At 36.8% G+C, this 15,856-nt stretch overlaps 2 protein-coding genes across 3 annotated transcripts in view; both read left to right on the plus strand.

The window, feature by feature from the left end:
* On the plus strand, nucleotides 725-4,079 carry LOC109133482 (serine/threonine-protein kinase ATM-like). 2 transcript variants are annotated; one of them, XM_019246735.1, is made up of 2 exons: nucleotides 725-824; nucleotides 1,233-4,079. In XM_019246735.1, coding segments are annotated over exons 1-2 (2,493 nt in total). In that variant the 5' UTR covers nucleotides 725-823; the 3' UTR covers nucleotides 3,725-4,079. The 2 variants fall into 2 exon arrangements, with proteins under 2 accessions (XP_019102280.1, XP_019102281.1); XM_019246736.1 differs by lacking the exon at nucleotides 725-824 and adding an exon at nucleotides 837-1,007.
* LOC104698953 (serine/threonine-protein kinase ATM-like) overlaps nucleotides 4,908-15,856 on the plus strand; it is a 34,776-nt gene continuing 23,827 nt past the window's right edge. Inside the window, exons 1-26 of the mRNA XM_019246333.1 lie at nucleotides 4,908-5,076; nucleotides 5,380-5,488; nucleotides 5,585-5,728; nucleotides 6,222-6,383; nucleotides 6,492-6,687; nucleotides 6,783-6,939; nucleotides 7,057-7,193; nucleotides 7,290-7,377; nucleotides 7,737-7,840; nucleotides 8,152-8,250; nucleotides 8,839-8,895; nucleotides 9,117-9,198; nucleotides 9,683-9,757; nucleotides 10,249-10,290; nucleotides 10,361-10,431; nucleotides 10,663-10,711; nucleotides 10,834-10,905; nucleotides 11,347-11,484; nucleotides 11,599-11,685; nucleotides 11,764-11,948; nucleotides 13,449-14,031; nucleotides 14,114-14,185; nucleotides 14,313-14,483; nucleotides 14,563-14,688; nucleotides 15,094-15,221; nucleotides 15,692-15,848. Coding sequence (XP_019101878.1) covers nucleotides 5,008-5,076; nucleotides 5,380-5,488; nucleotides 5,585-5,728; nucleotides 6,222-6,383; nucleotides 6,492-6,687; nucleotides 6,783-6,939; nucleotides 7,057-7,193; nucleotides 7,290-7,377; nucleotides 7,737-7,840; nucleotides 8,152-8,250; nucleotides 8,839-8,895; nucleotides 9,117-9,198; nucleotides 9,683-9,757; nucleotides 10,249-10,290; nucleotides 10,361-10,431; nucleotides 10,663-10,711; nucleotides 10,834-10,905; nucleotides 11,347-11,484; nucleotides 11,599-11,685; nucleotides 11,764-11,948; nucleotides 13,449-14,031; nucleotides 14,114-14,185; nucleotides 14,313-14,483; nucleotides 14,563-14,688; nucleotides 15,094-15,221; nucleotides 15,692-15,848 — 3,360 coding nt within the window. The 5' untranslated portion in view covers nucleotides 4,908-5,007. The remainder of the gene's footprint in view (nucleotides 5,077-5,379; nucleotides 5,489-5,584; nucleotides 5,729-6,221; nucleotides 6,384-6,491; nucleotides 6,688-6,782; nucleotides 6,940-7,056; nucleotides 7,194-7,289; nucleotides 7,378-7,736; nucleotides 7,841-8,151; nucleotides 8,251-8,838; nucleotides 8,896-9,116; nucleotides 9,199-9,682; nucleotides 9,758-10,248; nucleotides 10,291-10,360; nucleotides 10,432-10,662; nucleotides 10,712-10,833; nucleotides 10,906-11,346; nucleotides 11,485-11,598; nucleotides 11,686-11,763; nucleotides 11,949-13,448; nucleotides 14,032-14,113; nucleotides 14,186-14,312; nucleotides 14,484-14,562; nucleotides 14,689-15,093; nucleotides 15,222-15,691; nucleotides 15,849-15,856) is intronic.

Genomic DNA, 15,856 nt, shown 5'->3' on the forward strand with positions numbered 1-15,856 from the left:
ACATACAACATTTGACTTCTAAAAGTTTTAGAATATATATTTATTCTAAAGTTTACAAAACAAGTACAATGCATAGAATTTGTAACCTACCATACTTAGAACATGTATAGTGCGTAGAATTCATAATCTTATATCTTCAGAATATATACAATTAGTAGAAGATGTATTCTAAATATTGCAGAACAATATTTTTCAATGTTAAAACACCATTTTTCATCAAAAACACCTTTGAGCCAACCTTAAATCTTACTCTTTCTAACTTGTTAATTTGTTTTTAGGGAATTTAAACTTTAAAATTGTTTAAAATGTAGTTTCTTTGATTTAAAAGGTAGTTTAGGTATAATCAATAATTTGCCGTAGAAATCATAGATGGACAAGTTTTATAAAAACGTCTTTTTAAATCAAAATTCCCAATTTTTGTGGTTTATTTATATTGGTAAATTTATTTAATGTTTACAAATTTTTTTTATAGCTATAATATTTTTAAAAGATTTTTCACTAGTTTAGTGCTTTATTTCTTTTTAAAATTTTGTTTTGTAAAAAGCTTTAAATGAATTGAAGAAAGGAACAGAAACAAACAACAATAGATTGCGTGTTTAATGGAAGGGAATCAATCCAGTTGAAGCCTCGTGTTTATCGGTGAGACTGTTACGGTTTACTGTTAAATACTACGGTTTTGGTAATTAATTTCCGGTTTAAGTTATATATAGCTCTGACTCTGACGTACTGTGTACTTGAGAGACCAATGAGATGAACGAGAGTTAGTAATACGTCGAAACGAATCTCTCACCGACGACAACGAAGACGAAGAACGACCACATACAGTAAGTACATTTCACACCTCTCTCTCTCTTTCTTTATTTCTCTATCTCTTTCTCACACACTTCACTCACTCTCACACAATTTCTATTCCGCTTCTACAAGAGTCACATTGCTTGATTTAACTGTGTGAAACCAAAAAAAAAAAAAAGACATTTGATCCAAATTTCTTCTGTTTCGCCTCACAGGTAACTTTTGTTGTTTGTTAATTTCATCTCCATGAAAAAATTTTACATTTTTTTTTTTGGGGTTTCAGTTTGGTATTTTTGTTCCAAGGGTTTCATTTTCCTGATTTGATGTTTTCTCTTTTTTTTTTTCTTGAAAATTTGATCTTCTGTGATGATGATATATGAGAAAGATGGTCTCTTGATTCTGAAAGATGGTTTTTTTTGTTTCTGTTTTTTTGGGTGTAGTGATGAAATTACAAAACCCAGATAAGAAAACCCTAAGAGGAGCCTTTAATCAGGAATCTAGTCTAGTGGTGGCTTCAGGTTCTGGAGATTTCGGTATGGATGGATTGAAATGCGATGGGAAATTTTCGGTTAAGGAGGCATTAATGGAAGAAGAAGACGAAGAAGGTGGTGATAAAGTGAGGAAGATTCAAGTCTCTGGAGGGAATATATCTCTTGTTGTTGATTTTAGTGGTTCTTTAACTGGGAATTCTTCTCACAATGTCTTTGAGTCTAAAGGTAGTTGTGTCAATGAGAGTCTCGTTAAAAGAAATGGGTACAGAGAGGATGAAACTCAGGAGTTTCTGATTGGGAATCTTGTATGGGTCATGAATAAATACAAGAAATGGTGGCCAGGAGAAGTGGTTGATTTCAAAGCTGACGCAAAGGATAGTTTTATGGTTAGGTTTATTGGTCAGAGCCATCTTGTTTCGTGGTTTGCATCTTCAAAGTTGAAGCCTTTTAAAGAGAGCTTTGAGCAAGTCCGGAATCATAGAAACGATATTGGGTTTTTCGCTGCGTTAGAGAAAGCTATGTCCTTGTTGAGCAACTCGTTGACGCTTGATATGACTTGCTCTTGCATTGCTGATGGGAATGGAATAGTGTCAGCTAAAAATGTACCAACTTGGAAGAGCAAACCTTTGATACTGCGTGAATTCTCGGTAGATCGGTTGGAACCAAAAGAGTTTGTTACTCAGCTGAAGGATATTGCTAAATGTGTTTCGAATGCTGGGGTACTCGAGTCTAGAGTTATGCACTGTCGGTTATCAGCTTTTTATACTCTCTTTGGACATAAGCAGATACCAATGAACCAGCTACACGAAAATGAGGGTAGGAAAAGTTTCACTGCTAAGATGAATGACAGTCAGTTCATCGGTTCTCCATCTGTTGTTGCAGGTAATAGCAGGAACAGGTTTCGTAAAGAATGGTTTAGGAAATTTGTAAGTGAGGTTGACAATGTGTCTGCCAGAGACCATCTAGTAAATGTGCCTCCTTCTGATTTGATATCTAACCTCAAGCTGCTTGCTGTGGACCAGAATTGTTCACAAGAGACTGAAAATACTGGTCTCTTTGAGTGGTTCTTCTCCAAATTCAGAATTTCTGTGTTTCATGATGAAAATGCTTACAAGATGCAGTTGGCTAACATGGCTGGTTTCAAGGATTTGATGTTAGCTAGAAATGCAAATCGTGGTACTCATCAGAAAACCTCAAAGTCAAAGAAATTAGGGAAGTCAAAGATCGAGCTTTTCAGTGGTGTGACAGTTGCTGATACTGAGAAGAAGACCTTCGAGTCGCAGATATCAGAGAAGTCAAAGATCGAGTCTCTTAATTGTGTTTCAACTCCAGATAATGAGCAAGAGGCCTCCAAGTCAAAGAATTCAGGGAAGACAAAGATCAATCATATCATTGGTCACTCCGATTCTTCTAGTTCTGTTGCTAATAAGCTACTTTCGAAAGATTTCCAAGAAACACCATTGGTTCGATTTCCAGACGGGAGACCTACTATGATGGGAGATACACTCAGCCGCACTGCTGCTACACTTGTACCGGACCTAAACAGCGGAGGCAATGCTTTAGATATTGTAGAGTATGAGCATTTTCAAAGACCTGAGATGTTAATGCCGCCTAATGTCTGCCCACAAGAGGAGAATAGACCGAGATCTATGATACTCAACTTTCAGGTGACATCTCCTTGTTCAACCAACAAAGTCTCAGGAACTCAGTTTGTTTCTAGCCAGCCAGCTTCATTCAGACACTTCACGAGTGAAGACCTTTTCACTGGTTCAGGGAAGAAGAAGAGAGGAAGGAAGCGGAAGAATGCACAAGAGCTTCCAATAGTTGCACATTCCACTACTGGTATACCTGACTTAAATGGGATGATTACAGAGCCAGCTTCGGTTTTGCCTCAAGTTGAGCCTACTCAGCGCAGAAGACGCCGGAGGAAAGAGGAGTTATCTAATGGTATAACCAGAGGAATCACAATTCTCTTCTTGAATTTTTCCTCCCGAGTGTCAATGCCTTCGAGGGACGACCTAACCTCGAGATTCTCTGCGTTTGGTCCTTTGGATTCTTCCGAAACACACGTTTCAGAAGAATTTAGTGGTGCTCAGGTCGCGTTTGTGAGTAGTTCCGATGCGATTGAAGCAGTTAAAAGCTTAGAGAAAGCTAACCCTTATGGTGAAACCTTAGTGAGTTTCAGGTTACAGCAAAAATTGATAACCGTTCAAAGGAACATAGCCCCGCGGATGCCGGTAATCTCACATGTTAGTCCCATACCGATAGCGAACAACATACCTACCAGTGTGGAGTCAATGAGGCAGAATCTGTTGATAATGACAGCAATGCTGGAGAAATCTGGTGATAGTTTATCAAGAGAGACGAAGGCGAAACTGAAAAGCGAGATCACTGGGCTTTTGGAGAAGGTTAGTTCTATGCCGAGCTCTTCTTCTTCCTGAATGATCCCTAACATTCATCATCAATGTGATCTTCTCAGGCTTTCTATTGTGTACCATGTGTTGTAACTTTTGATTCCATCTTATGAACTGGGTTCTTGTGTTTCCAGTCTTTTAGTTTGACGGTAGTTCTAGACTAAGATTAGATAATAGAAGATGTTGGCAATATTCTTCTAATAACTTTTTCCTTGATAGCTTAAAGCTCTTTAGATTATGTAATCTCCATCCTTCAGTGTAGTTCTTGCCTACTTGATAATTTCCATCAAGATCTGACGTATTTCCGTTGTAAGTCACTGTGTATGTACAAGTAGAGAGACATTGATATGCTTGAAAAGTTCCCTATTCTGTTTCTACCTAATTCACTGTGTATTAACATAGAAGTACAAAAGCCGAAAAGAACACTCAGAGGCCACCTCAATCACACAGCCACAGTAACTTACTTATAACGTAATTTCTTTCCCTAATCTTATATTAAGTCCCTTAATCAAGATTTCTGTTGGAAATAGTGACATACTTATAACTTAATCTCTCTCCCTAATCATTAGCTCGAGTGGCTCATCTGCATTCTATGATCTACAAAACACAAATCAACGAGATAAAACAAGAAAGAAGCTTTGAGGAGAACCCATATATATATATATATGAAGGGGAAGGAATTGTCCATGAATGGTAGGGAAGATAGAACCAAAACTACCAGAAATCGAAGAGTTTCACTGGAAGATTATTACAAAAAATCGAAGATAACTGTTGGATTGAGCAAATGAGTGAAATGGTAAACTGGTCAGTTGATTAGTCTCACTCCTACATAGTCATAATTTGGTTCAATTGGAGTATGATCAAGAGAAGAGACTATAATTGTTCGATTGGGGCAAATGCGTGTAAGTTGGAAAATATAGGGGCTTTATGTAATAATAGTCAAATTGTGGCTGTGCTGGTGAGTCCATAGCATAACGGTTCGATTGGATTATATAATCACGAAAACCGCAGCTTGTAACGGTTCGATTTAGGCAAATACGTTTTAAATTTTAAATTATAAAGCGTAGGGACTTATATGTAAATTAGGTCGGCTGAATAATCATCTAACGGTTCGATTAGGGTAAATCTGTGGAAGTTACAAAAGTATAAGGGCCTATATATAAATTGCTATAGTCGGTGAGTCCCGTCTATTTCACAGTAAACCCTGAACTAAACCCTGTTCTCCTCGGTCAATTCAAAATCAATTTCACCGGTGGTGACACTTGTAACATTGTCGTGATTCTCGGATTATGCGCTAGTTCGATTTCGCCATGGTTACTTCGAGAGATGTTCATGAGATCGTCTCCAAGCTCTCGTCGGACAAAGCCAAGACTCGCGAAGTAAAGCTTTTCAGTTATCCTTTTTTTAATCGTTTTTGGGTTTCAGGGGGAAAAGGGGTTGATAAATTGAGGGTTTTGGTGTATCTATGTGGCTTGTTATCTTGATTTCGTTGTGGGTTTTCACAACGATGCTTTAGCGTTTCCTTATACTTGCAATACGGCTCGGTTTCTATTAATCTCGCGTGGGTTTGGTTTTAAAACGTTGATATACTTATTTCGTTGTGTGTCAAATCTGAGAAAAGGAAAAATTAAATTTCAAGGTTTCTCATGTTGATGAATTTCATACATAATCTGTATATCCAGGATGGTGTGAAGTTACTGAATACATGGCTTGAAGGGGAAAGGTCAATTACCTTTTGTATATTTCTTTCACAAAACACAGCTAAACTTAACTTGGACGAGATTCCAAATGGTAGGTAGTGATTATTTTCTTCTGCGACATTGGTGCTACTACTATGCAGTGCATCAAGTTTTGAAGCTAATCCAGTAACCTTAATTCTCATTGCAGCTGAAACATGGCCCTTTTTGGTTAAACTTCTCATTCAATGTGTCTCAATGGAGGTGTCAGGTAGCAAGAGACGTCTCCCTAAACCAACTTTTGCAAAGACGCTTCGAGTTGTTATTCAGAGAACAGAAGAAACTAGGTTTCCTGGTGAGAGATAGATTAATTTTTTGGTGAATGAGATTTTTAGTAACATGCTTTTGCTTTTTTTCTGGAATTTCTTTATGCTTGCAAAGATGCTTCATGATGTGATTCGAATTGCAGAATATCAAGTCTCCTGGTCAGAAACGTGTAATAATCTGATTTAGTGTTCCGTATAGTTACTATGTGCTCAAGTCAGCTTAAAAAAGCCATTCGGTTTTATCAGTCAATTAACGGAACCGGAAAAGTGCCATGTTTTATTTGTAGAAGACGATCAAAGAATAAACTGGAAGAACATGAACATTGGTGGACAATAGTATTAACTATGGAACCGTAATAAATTTGATGTTCGTCTTATTAATATTCCATGTGCCTGTCTGTTCTACATGTTTGTTGTTGTCTCGCAGAAATGTATCTTAATGCTTACACTTTGACAGTGCATTTTCTCTAATCAAGAATTCATCCTCATATTTATGTAACTTCTCTGTTTTAATGGTCTCAGGTGTACATTGTCCTTTGCTATCTATGGCCAAAACCCTCTTCGCACATGTACATGATATCTTGAGCAATACACCAAGCTTTCAGTCCGAGTATGGTACCATACTCCGACATCTTTTGGAAATTAGGGATTACCGTTTCCAAATGAGGAAGCGTACATATTCCAGTGAGTTCTCTTCAAATAGATATGTTAGTTGTCTGGTCTTGTCATGGATCTGGAGCGTATGTTGGTATGCTGGTGTTGGGTTTCTTTTAAAAATAATGTTTTTGCAAGGTTTGGTGCTGCTGTACATGGAATGGGCTGAAGCAGGGTTTTGCGAGAAAAGCAGTGGTCAACATAGCCAGAAGGAGGAAGCTTTTCGCCATATTCTTACGCTTCAGTCACTTCTAGAGAACTCCTCTGGAGATTTTCCTGATGACCTTCGAGAAGAAATTGTGAACGGCTTCATTCATATCTTCTCTTCTGTAAGGTCTGATTTAATTATTAGTCAGTCTCTCATTCAGATCTGTACCCTCTTTTGCAAACAGTCATAAAAATTATACTAATTTATTTTAACTCTTCCAGAGATGAGGGAAAGCTTTCACGCAAGCTTATTGAATGTGTAAATACCTTCTTGCTGAAGGATGGTCCTAATTTAGGCTCTTTGTCACTTGATATTCATAATGCGGTTGAACAATTTGTATTCCGTTGCTGGCTAACAACCCATGATAAAAACTTAAAGGTGTTTTGTTTTTTTTTTTTGCTTTTGTTGTAACCCTTTGTTAATCATCTGATTTTTTTCTTCTTAGTACAGTTTCATGGTCTATGTTATGTTTTATTTTCTTGTTCTGCCTTGTAGGAGATACTTGTTTCTTATGGAAGGCTACAGCTAAATTTGACAAGGGGTGCTAGTCAATCTAGTTCTCTGGTGGAACAACTTTTGGACGTGGTTATCCGTGAATTGGATCTGGGTAGTTCATCAAGTTCTGCATCATGGTACATCTTTTTTGAGTTTTCTCTTCCGAAGGAGCACTTCTTTAGATTCTACACATCTCGTGAAGTTATTTATGTCTAATTAAATTATTTTATTAGGGGTGATTCAACCAAGGATGATAAGTTAGGGGCATTGAGCACCTATCAGAGTAGCTTGGTTGAGCTGGCTGCACATGTGTTCTACCAGGTACCTGTTTTATATGCAAATTACTTTTTTCTTTGAGTAGCTTTACATGGCTTACAATAGAGTTCCAACTCAACCGACCATTTTTTTTTTACTTTCAACAGTGTCTTCATTTTGCTTCATCTTACCTTCACCCTTTTTTGAGTTGATTCAATCTATGATTTCTGAATCATTTTTGCTCTGCAGTGAATTTGGATTTATATACTTTGAGAATACTTTTCTATCAATACTGTCGATTGAATCCCATCATACAAATCTGTTTTTTTGCTTACATCCTTGTGTATCCTTGAATTTTGGTTCGTCTCCGCTTGTCTGTGTAGACTGTAGAGTGAATGTGTTAGTGACAATTAAAACTTTGGCAGGCATGTGTCAAAACATCTAGACCATCAGTGTCAGAGAAACGAGCTCGGAGGCAACCTGTTGCGTTGCGTCTTGTCGAGGCACTAACTGAAGGAAAATGGCTATGGTATGTTTCTGATGAGAGCATTTACTAGATGATATTCAAGCTGCTGATGTCTTCTTTGCGAGTTTTTTTCTTTCTTCTATATACGTGTGTAGCCATATCATGAGAATGTTTTTGATGAGTGTACGCCATTTGTTTGTTAGTGTGATACTGGAAGTTAAGTTTCAAGGGTATCCCTTTTATGATATATCTGTAGTATTTCTGTCAGTCTAGATACTGTCCTTGCACTAATTATATAATTTATTTGCTACCTGTTTTTCCTAGAAACTTTGTTTTTATGTATACATAGACTGATGTACATAAGCTTTACCCAGGTGTGCTACTTTTGGTTGTCTAGTTCGGACTTATTGTACTCGCATCAATAAGGATCTCCTTATTTATTGGTTTGAAGCCATCTGCACGAACTTTCAGAGGTAATTTGGGAAGTTAGACTTAATATTACATGGATCTTTCTTCTGTACCTCTCGGAGAACAGTAGCTAAGAGCTTAGGGATGTTTTTGTCAACAAGGAGTATTGATTTTGGACGTTCTGGTATAATCCTCTTTAATAATGCCCATTGCCATTTTATCCTCGAACATACTTCCCTGGGCACATATCTTACTGGATAACCAAAACGTAAGAAGCAGTTGGGACGACCATATATATAAGCCTGGTTAGACCACACCTGAAATAGTACTTTTTTTAAAGTACGTGTTTATCGACTGAGTGGCGTTTACTATTTGTTCTTATGTTTCTCATATTACCAACTTCTGAACAGTAATATGATTCAACGTTACTTGGCAATTGTTGCCTGCTATGATGGTAGTACCTTTGGCAGATTATTGTTTTAAATTCCTGATGAAGAACTTGACTAATAATTTGATATATCCATTTTCATAGCATTCTAATAGCTGTAAATTGTAGATGTGGTGCTACTCCTGGATATTTCATTAGTACTACTGGTATCTGTAAAGTCTGTAACAGTGGACTGCTTTTGTTTACTTAATCTTGGATGTGACAGACTTCTGGAGGATGCCAGTATGAGACGTTCGTATGATGGTCTACTATGGACTTTGAGGTACGTTTATGATGGAGTTCAGGTGTTCACTATTGTGGATTTGCAGCAAGTTCCTTCATATTTTTATACATGTAATAAGCTGTCGAGGTGTTTAATACAAAAACTATGCAAATTAGTATGAGGCACTTAGGGACCTTTATTTATTATATAACGTTCAAGTTGTTAAATTCGCCGATCCTATATCTCAGTTTGTTTATTGTGAAACTTTAATTTATTTGAAGGAGTTTGCAAGGGCTCTCTTCTGGTTTGTTACTCTCAGATACTACTACGGACATATCAAAGTCCCCTGTTTCTTCAAGTGAGGTATTTTACATGCCTTTATGCCTTTGTGTGTGTGAGTCTGACAAGCTTTGAACAGAAAAAAATGCATTGCTGAGATTTAGACCTGATTTGGTATTGTTACTAAAATAAGATGACACTTGAATCCGTTGATCATATCAAGGAGAGTGTTGAGAATTTATAATATTTCTGTGTTTGTGTATTGGCAACCAGTTTTGGTGTAGAATGAACTGACCATTAATAGCCTATCAACAGATAGGATTTTGCTTTCTATGTTAAGTTAAGAACCAACTGATGTTACATAAATTATGTGACCATTTTTGATAAAAATTGTTATGATATTCTAAAAATCTTTATTACTTTTAATTGTATGATTGCTGAAATGGTTTTTAGGCCCTATACATTTCAGCTTTGTATTGGAATTCCTGATTTCATTAATATAATATCTTGTTATGAATCTAATTTGCTTTGTTGTTAGGTTTTAGTTTCTAAACCGCATTATTTGCAGCTAGATCGTGGCTGGCAATTGATCTGGAGTTCTTTAATCCATGGGCTAGCAACATTCAGTAGCACGAGTGTAATTGTAAGTTGCACTTATCTACTTATATCCTTTCCTGTTTCGCACAGTATTCTTCTAGATGAAACTAGAGAACATATAAAAAAAACACCCTGAACACTTGATAGCAAATAAGTTTCCAGCAATGAAAGGTACCAGACAACACCTTGTACTTTAGAGTTTTAACATTTCTTCGAACGATGAAAAAGCTTTCTTCGGGGATTTGTGTTAGATCAAATGTTAGTGGTTTACTTATTAGGGGTTTCCTTTTTAGCCATTTCCCGTTTCTTACTTCAACTCTGTAATAAATTTGGAAATTGGTCAGAAGTTGATATTTATTTAGATAAAGAAGATACTTTGATGGAAATCAAGGTTAAGGGGTTTCTTGGTTACCCAATACTATTTAAGGGTGGTTGGTAGTTCTTTTAGCTAAACAGTTTCCGATTACTCGCTGTGTTTAGCTGATTAGATACCACGAATTTTCTTACGCATGGCTGTGGTACACTATTTTAATGCAGGTTGATGCCGTCTTGGTGCTCCTTGGATCAATTATTTCAAGTGTGAGTAAATGAATTTTATGAAATTTTCTAAAGACTTGTATCCTCATAATGTTCTTGTCTCTTCAATCAGCAGCACATAAACGTTGGGATTCTGCCTCAAGAAGTGTGGGATCATCAGTTATTCAGGCACATACCTTCTGAGTAAGCCTTTCATCCTCAAAAATTTATAAGCATGTTGTTCAGCTATTTCCTGAGTGCAAATAGGCTAGAGCGTCATTTTCCTGAAGAAAAAAAAATCAAAATAAGTTTATGCTTCTTATTCTTTATAAATGTTTAATGCTACGAGATTATTTGTGCTTGACTATGGTTGGCTTTTATTAATAGATGCTGAATGGCTCTTCTGTTGTCTAAAGAATTATTACTTTTATTCAGGCCGGCCTTGTACTTCATTGCATGTTACTTTTCACGTATGGGTTGCCAGGTAAACAGGTTCTGACAGTAATTGTATGGTTTTGGTATCTACATTCTGGGTTGACATATTACCAAACTTACAAGTCTTGAAAAGTTGTTACATTAACATGGTCTTGTCCTATAACTGTGCAGGGAAACCTGCAAGATGATTTACATCTTCGACGCAATCTTCTTAGAGCAGTTTGTGCCCCCCTAAGCTGGAAGGTAGTTTTTTTGTTTTTCCAGAAGAACACAAGAATATATGGCACAGATGTCTAACTATATGTCCGTGGACGAGGTGTTGTCTAAGATATGACCAAACAAAACCAATAGCCTGAGTTTTTGCACCATAACGTAGATTGATCTTGCACAGTTTTAATAGCCGTAGTTAAGCACTTAATTATTGGGAAAGGCAATGAAATTTCACCCTTTTATGTTATTTTCTGTCAACTAGTTGCAAAGAGCTGCCGCATTCTATTTCCACCTAATATGTGAAACTCAAATCGTAAGAGAGAGTTCAAAATCTTATCAGGTTCATTGAGTGTAGTAAGCATTGTAGATTTATGTCTCGAATGAGTGTAGTAAGCATTGTAGATTTATGTCTCGAATGATGTGTACCACACAATCATATTGGAAATCCTGCTTATGGCTTATTAACATGTATAGGGTCGTTTGACACTAAATGAGAGAATGGTTCAGCTTCTACCAGCAGCTGCTTTTTCCTTATGTGCTGGTTTCAATACTTCACTTCCAGTACCTAAGGAACATCTTCCAACACCATCTGAATGGGATGTCTACGAACAGGTGAATGATGTGGCGAAGGTGCCTGTTATGGTTGTTATTAGAGGATTGAATAGATTCATCTCAGAAAAGTATCAATACCAAAATTGAAAGTCACTGTTTTTGTTTCTTTTGCAGATAGATGATGTTGAGATAGAAAGAAAATTTGGACTCTTTGAATGCTCCGTGGAGGCTCTAGCAAAAATTTGCTCAAATTTTAGCAAGGTGAAGGATCCTTACTTTATTTTTCGCCTTTTCCTGACTCATTTCCGCGACAGTAGTTTTATTTCTTTGTATTTTCAGATCTCTAGCTGCCAAGTTTCTGACGTTGTACAACTACCTCTGGTATTAAGAGATCCATTGCTTCATGACATGGATATCTATTTTCTTAGCATTATCCCGGAGAGCAATGCCAAAGGACCACTGTCTGACATCTTTATGGGATGTGCTCTGTTGTGCCATTTTATGCATGGTTCTTATATCACAAGGTTTGGCAACTCATCCTGTTCTTGGTATTTTCTTAAACTTGTGAAAACTGATATTTTTCTTTATGCATCAGATTTTTTCTATTGAAACTGTTCACTCCTTTAATATGTGTATATATAATATAGTTTATATGAATATGAAGAGTTTCATAGTTTTCTTGATAGATGGTGAGAACCACTTGTAGATGCGTCTTTGTTCTGTTTGTAGTGTCATCATGTAGCTGTCAGAGTAGGTGCCTAAGACGCAAAAGTGATTGTGGTTGTGAATTTTTCTGCGTGATTTTTTTTTCACCCTGGATGTACTAGCTTAAATTGTATCTCTTCCAATTTGCTTTCATTTCTCAGGAAGAGTAATGGAAGCAGTTCGTTCTTTCTTAAAGCATGCCAGTATTTGTTAGAAGGCCTGGATCATGCTGTCGAAACAATTTTAAAGAGCCTCAATAATATTCAAAGTCTCGGTCCCTTGGGGTTTGGCTCAGATTTTAATGAGAAAGCTTCTATAATAGTTTCGTTGAGGTCCCTTACTAAGTCTCCCGTCTTCAGCAACAGAAGAGACCATAATCTTCTTGGCGCTAGTTATGATGCTGTAATTCACTCCTTAGAGAACCTTTTGCGGGCTTTTGCTAAAGTCTATGGAGAATACACTGAGCACGCATGGAACNAATGATGTGGCGAAGGTGCCTGTTATGGTTGTTATTAGAGGATTGAATAGATTCATCTCAGAAAAGTATCAATACCAAAATTGAAAGTCACTGTTTTTGTTTCTTTTGCAGATAGATGATGTTGAGATAGAAAGAAAATTTGGACTCTTTGAATGCTCCGTGGAGGCTCTAGCAAAAATTTGCTCAAATTTTAGCAAGGTGAAGGATCCTTACTTTATTTTTCGCCTTTTCCTGACTCATTTCCGCGACAGTAGTTTTATTTCTTTGTATTTTCAGATCTCTAGCTGCCAAGTTTCTGACGTTGTACAACTACCTCTGGTATTAAGAGATCCATTGCTTCATGACATGGATATCTATTTTCTTAGCATTATCCCGGAGAGCAATGCCAAAGGACCACTGTCTGACATCTTTATGGGATGTGCTCTGTTGTGCCATTTTATGCATGGTTCTTATATCACAAGGTTTGGCAACTCATCCTGTTCTTGGTATTTTCTTAAACTTGTGAAAACTGATATTTTTCTTTATGTATCAGATTTTCTCTATTGAAACTGTTCACTCCTTTAATATGTATATATATAATATAGTTTATATGAAGAGTTTCATAGTTTTCTTGATAGATGGTGAGCACCACTTGTAGATGCGTCTTTGTTCTGTTTGTAGTGTCATCATGTAGCTGTCAGAGGCAAGTTTGTGTAATTTGGGAAAAAAAATTTACTCTTAAGAGTAGGTGCCTAAGACATAAAAGTGATTTTGTGGTTGTGAATTTTTCTGCGTGATTTTTTCTGCACCCTGGATGTACTAGCTTAAATTGTATCTCTTCAAATTTTCTTTCATTTCTCAGGAAGAGTAATGGAAGCAGTTCGTTCTTTTTTAAAGCATGCCAGTATTTGTTAGAAGGCTTGGATCATGCTGTCGAAACAATTGTAAAGAGCCTCAATGATCTTCAAAGTCTCGGTCCCTTGGGGTTTGGCTCAGATTTTAATGAGAAAGCTTCTATAATAGTTTCGTTGAGGTCCCTTACTAAGTCTCCCGTCTTCAGCAACAGAAGAGACCATAATCTTCTTGGCGCTAGTTATGATGCTGTAATTCACTCCTTAGAGAACCTTTTGCGGGCTTTTGCTAAAGTCTATGGAGAATACACTGAGCACGCATGGAACACCCAATCCAACACTATACCTACAAAGTCGTTACCACTTGATTCCCCAGAAGTTGGCAGGATAGTGGATATGGAATTAGATCTAGCTGAAGACACTAAAGATATGGATATTATAACTGCGGGTGGGAAAGCTATACCCGGCCTGTCTGTTTCCACGGGGAACTGGAAGTTGGGCATGATATCACTTATCTCATGTTTTTCTCCAGTACTTCAGTTTCCGACATGGGATGTTCTATATAATCTCTTGGAGAAGGAATGTGATCCTAAGGTATTTCAGCATTTTTTTTTCCCCATATCAGTATCTCAATTTTTTTGGTGACCTTACAGCCACAAACTGCTTACATGTGTAGGTGCTGGAAAATATACTGTATCATCTATGCCAGCTTTCATGCTTGACGTCTATGCCGAATGTTAATGAATTGGTATAGAATTCAAATTGTTGAAAATTTTCTGTGAAATATTTAGAGAAAGAATAGAGGGTTTTATATCTACATCTCGACCAAGCTTTCTTTGTATTTATGGGGTTTTGTTTCATTATTTTACTTAAAGGTTAATTTCTTGGATGGCATGCTTAGCACACAAGTAAAGATCAAGCGTAACTGTCTTAACATAGTCACTGCTCTGCATGTTTTACTTCGCACTTTATCATCCTCAGGGATGGATTCTTCTGGACTCAGAAAAAACTGTGATTTGGCTTCAAAAGATGTAGAAAGTTCTCAGGTACTATTTTCCCCTTTTAAAGTTGATTATTCGATTTTCTTCCATGATCTGCTCTATTCATTGCTAAAGTAACGTGCAGGTCTTTGCCCAACTTGGCGCAATGGTGAATAAAGTTTCTGAATTTGGTCTCTTGGGATGGTTTGGGCGTGTCAAGCTGATCAACTGTATATGTGATCTCGTTTTGCTTAATCCTCAGACTGGTCAGGTGCCTACTTTTCATATTAATTACTCTCTCTTCAGACTTAAAGAGATGACAAATTTGCAATAATGATAATCACCCCTCCCTCCTGCTTCTCTTTGAGCTGTTTTCATGAAGCGAAAATGTTCCTACCTTAACGTTTCATAACTTAAGTTTTCATGTCGAATACCATTGAAGTTGAAAAATAACATTTCCTTCAGATAAGACATTCCTATTGTACTATAAGAAACCTTACAGTGTGTGTACATAATCATGTCTTTTATCTTAGGATTATATATGAGTGAATGGGCAGTTACCTTGTTCTACCATTAATGCTAATAGTTTCTATTTTTGCAAATGTTCTACTTGGTTCCTTGTGGAATTCGTGATTTTATTTAGTTCTACAGTTATTTGAGTTCTTTTTTGACACAGACAATGATTGAGCGACTTCTATTAATGCTAAATGACTCTGATTATCGAGTGAGGTTTGTTCTGGCAAGACAAATTGGAATTTTATTCCAGACGTGGGATGGCCATGAGGCACTGTTCCAAGATATTTGGTAAGTTTGGTGTTTGTTTATTTAACCTTATTATTATCCTATGGATTTTTATTAGTAGGGTATTTTCCTTGTAAGACAAACTGTTAGATACTCCTATGGCTTTTTATTAGTACGGTGTTTCCTTGTAAGCAAACTGTTAGATACTCGTTTCTACAGATTCTTGTTGCATACCATAAAGAGTAAAAAATGAAAAACAGGCTGATTTCTGTATTTGTTGTGGGCAGAAACAAGTAAATTTAGTTATCTTTCTTGAAAACCTTCTCAAAGTTCTCTGATACTTTGTTCTGAACAACAGCATTCTGTAAGATCTGAAATATTAACTTGCTTCATGGTCTCGGTATCCGTTTTTTTAATGTTTTACTTTAGTTTTTGGTTAGTTGTTAATAGTTTATTTTTATCACTGTTTTCAGATATCGTTGTCAGATTAAAGTATCTCATTAGATGTTAATTTTTCCCATTTCCTTTTCCAGCTCCAGCTTCGGAATTATACTGGTAACCTCCTCAAAGGAAAAACTAGTCACTGCAAGGGATGTTTTGGCTGCTGGTCCCCAGCCTCGCCCGAAAATGGAGACTGTCATCATTACTCTTATGCACCTTGCTTATCACAGTGAGAACATAGAGTTGCAAGTAATGCT

Source organism: Camelina sativa, chromosome 6, assembly GCF_000633955.1.
Source record: "Camelina sativa cultivar DH55 chromosome 6, Cs, whole genome shotgun sequence".
NCBI lineage: Eukaryota > Viridiplantae > Streptophyta > Magnoliopsida > Brassicales > Brassicaceae > Camelina > Camelina sativa.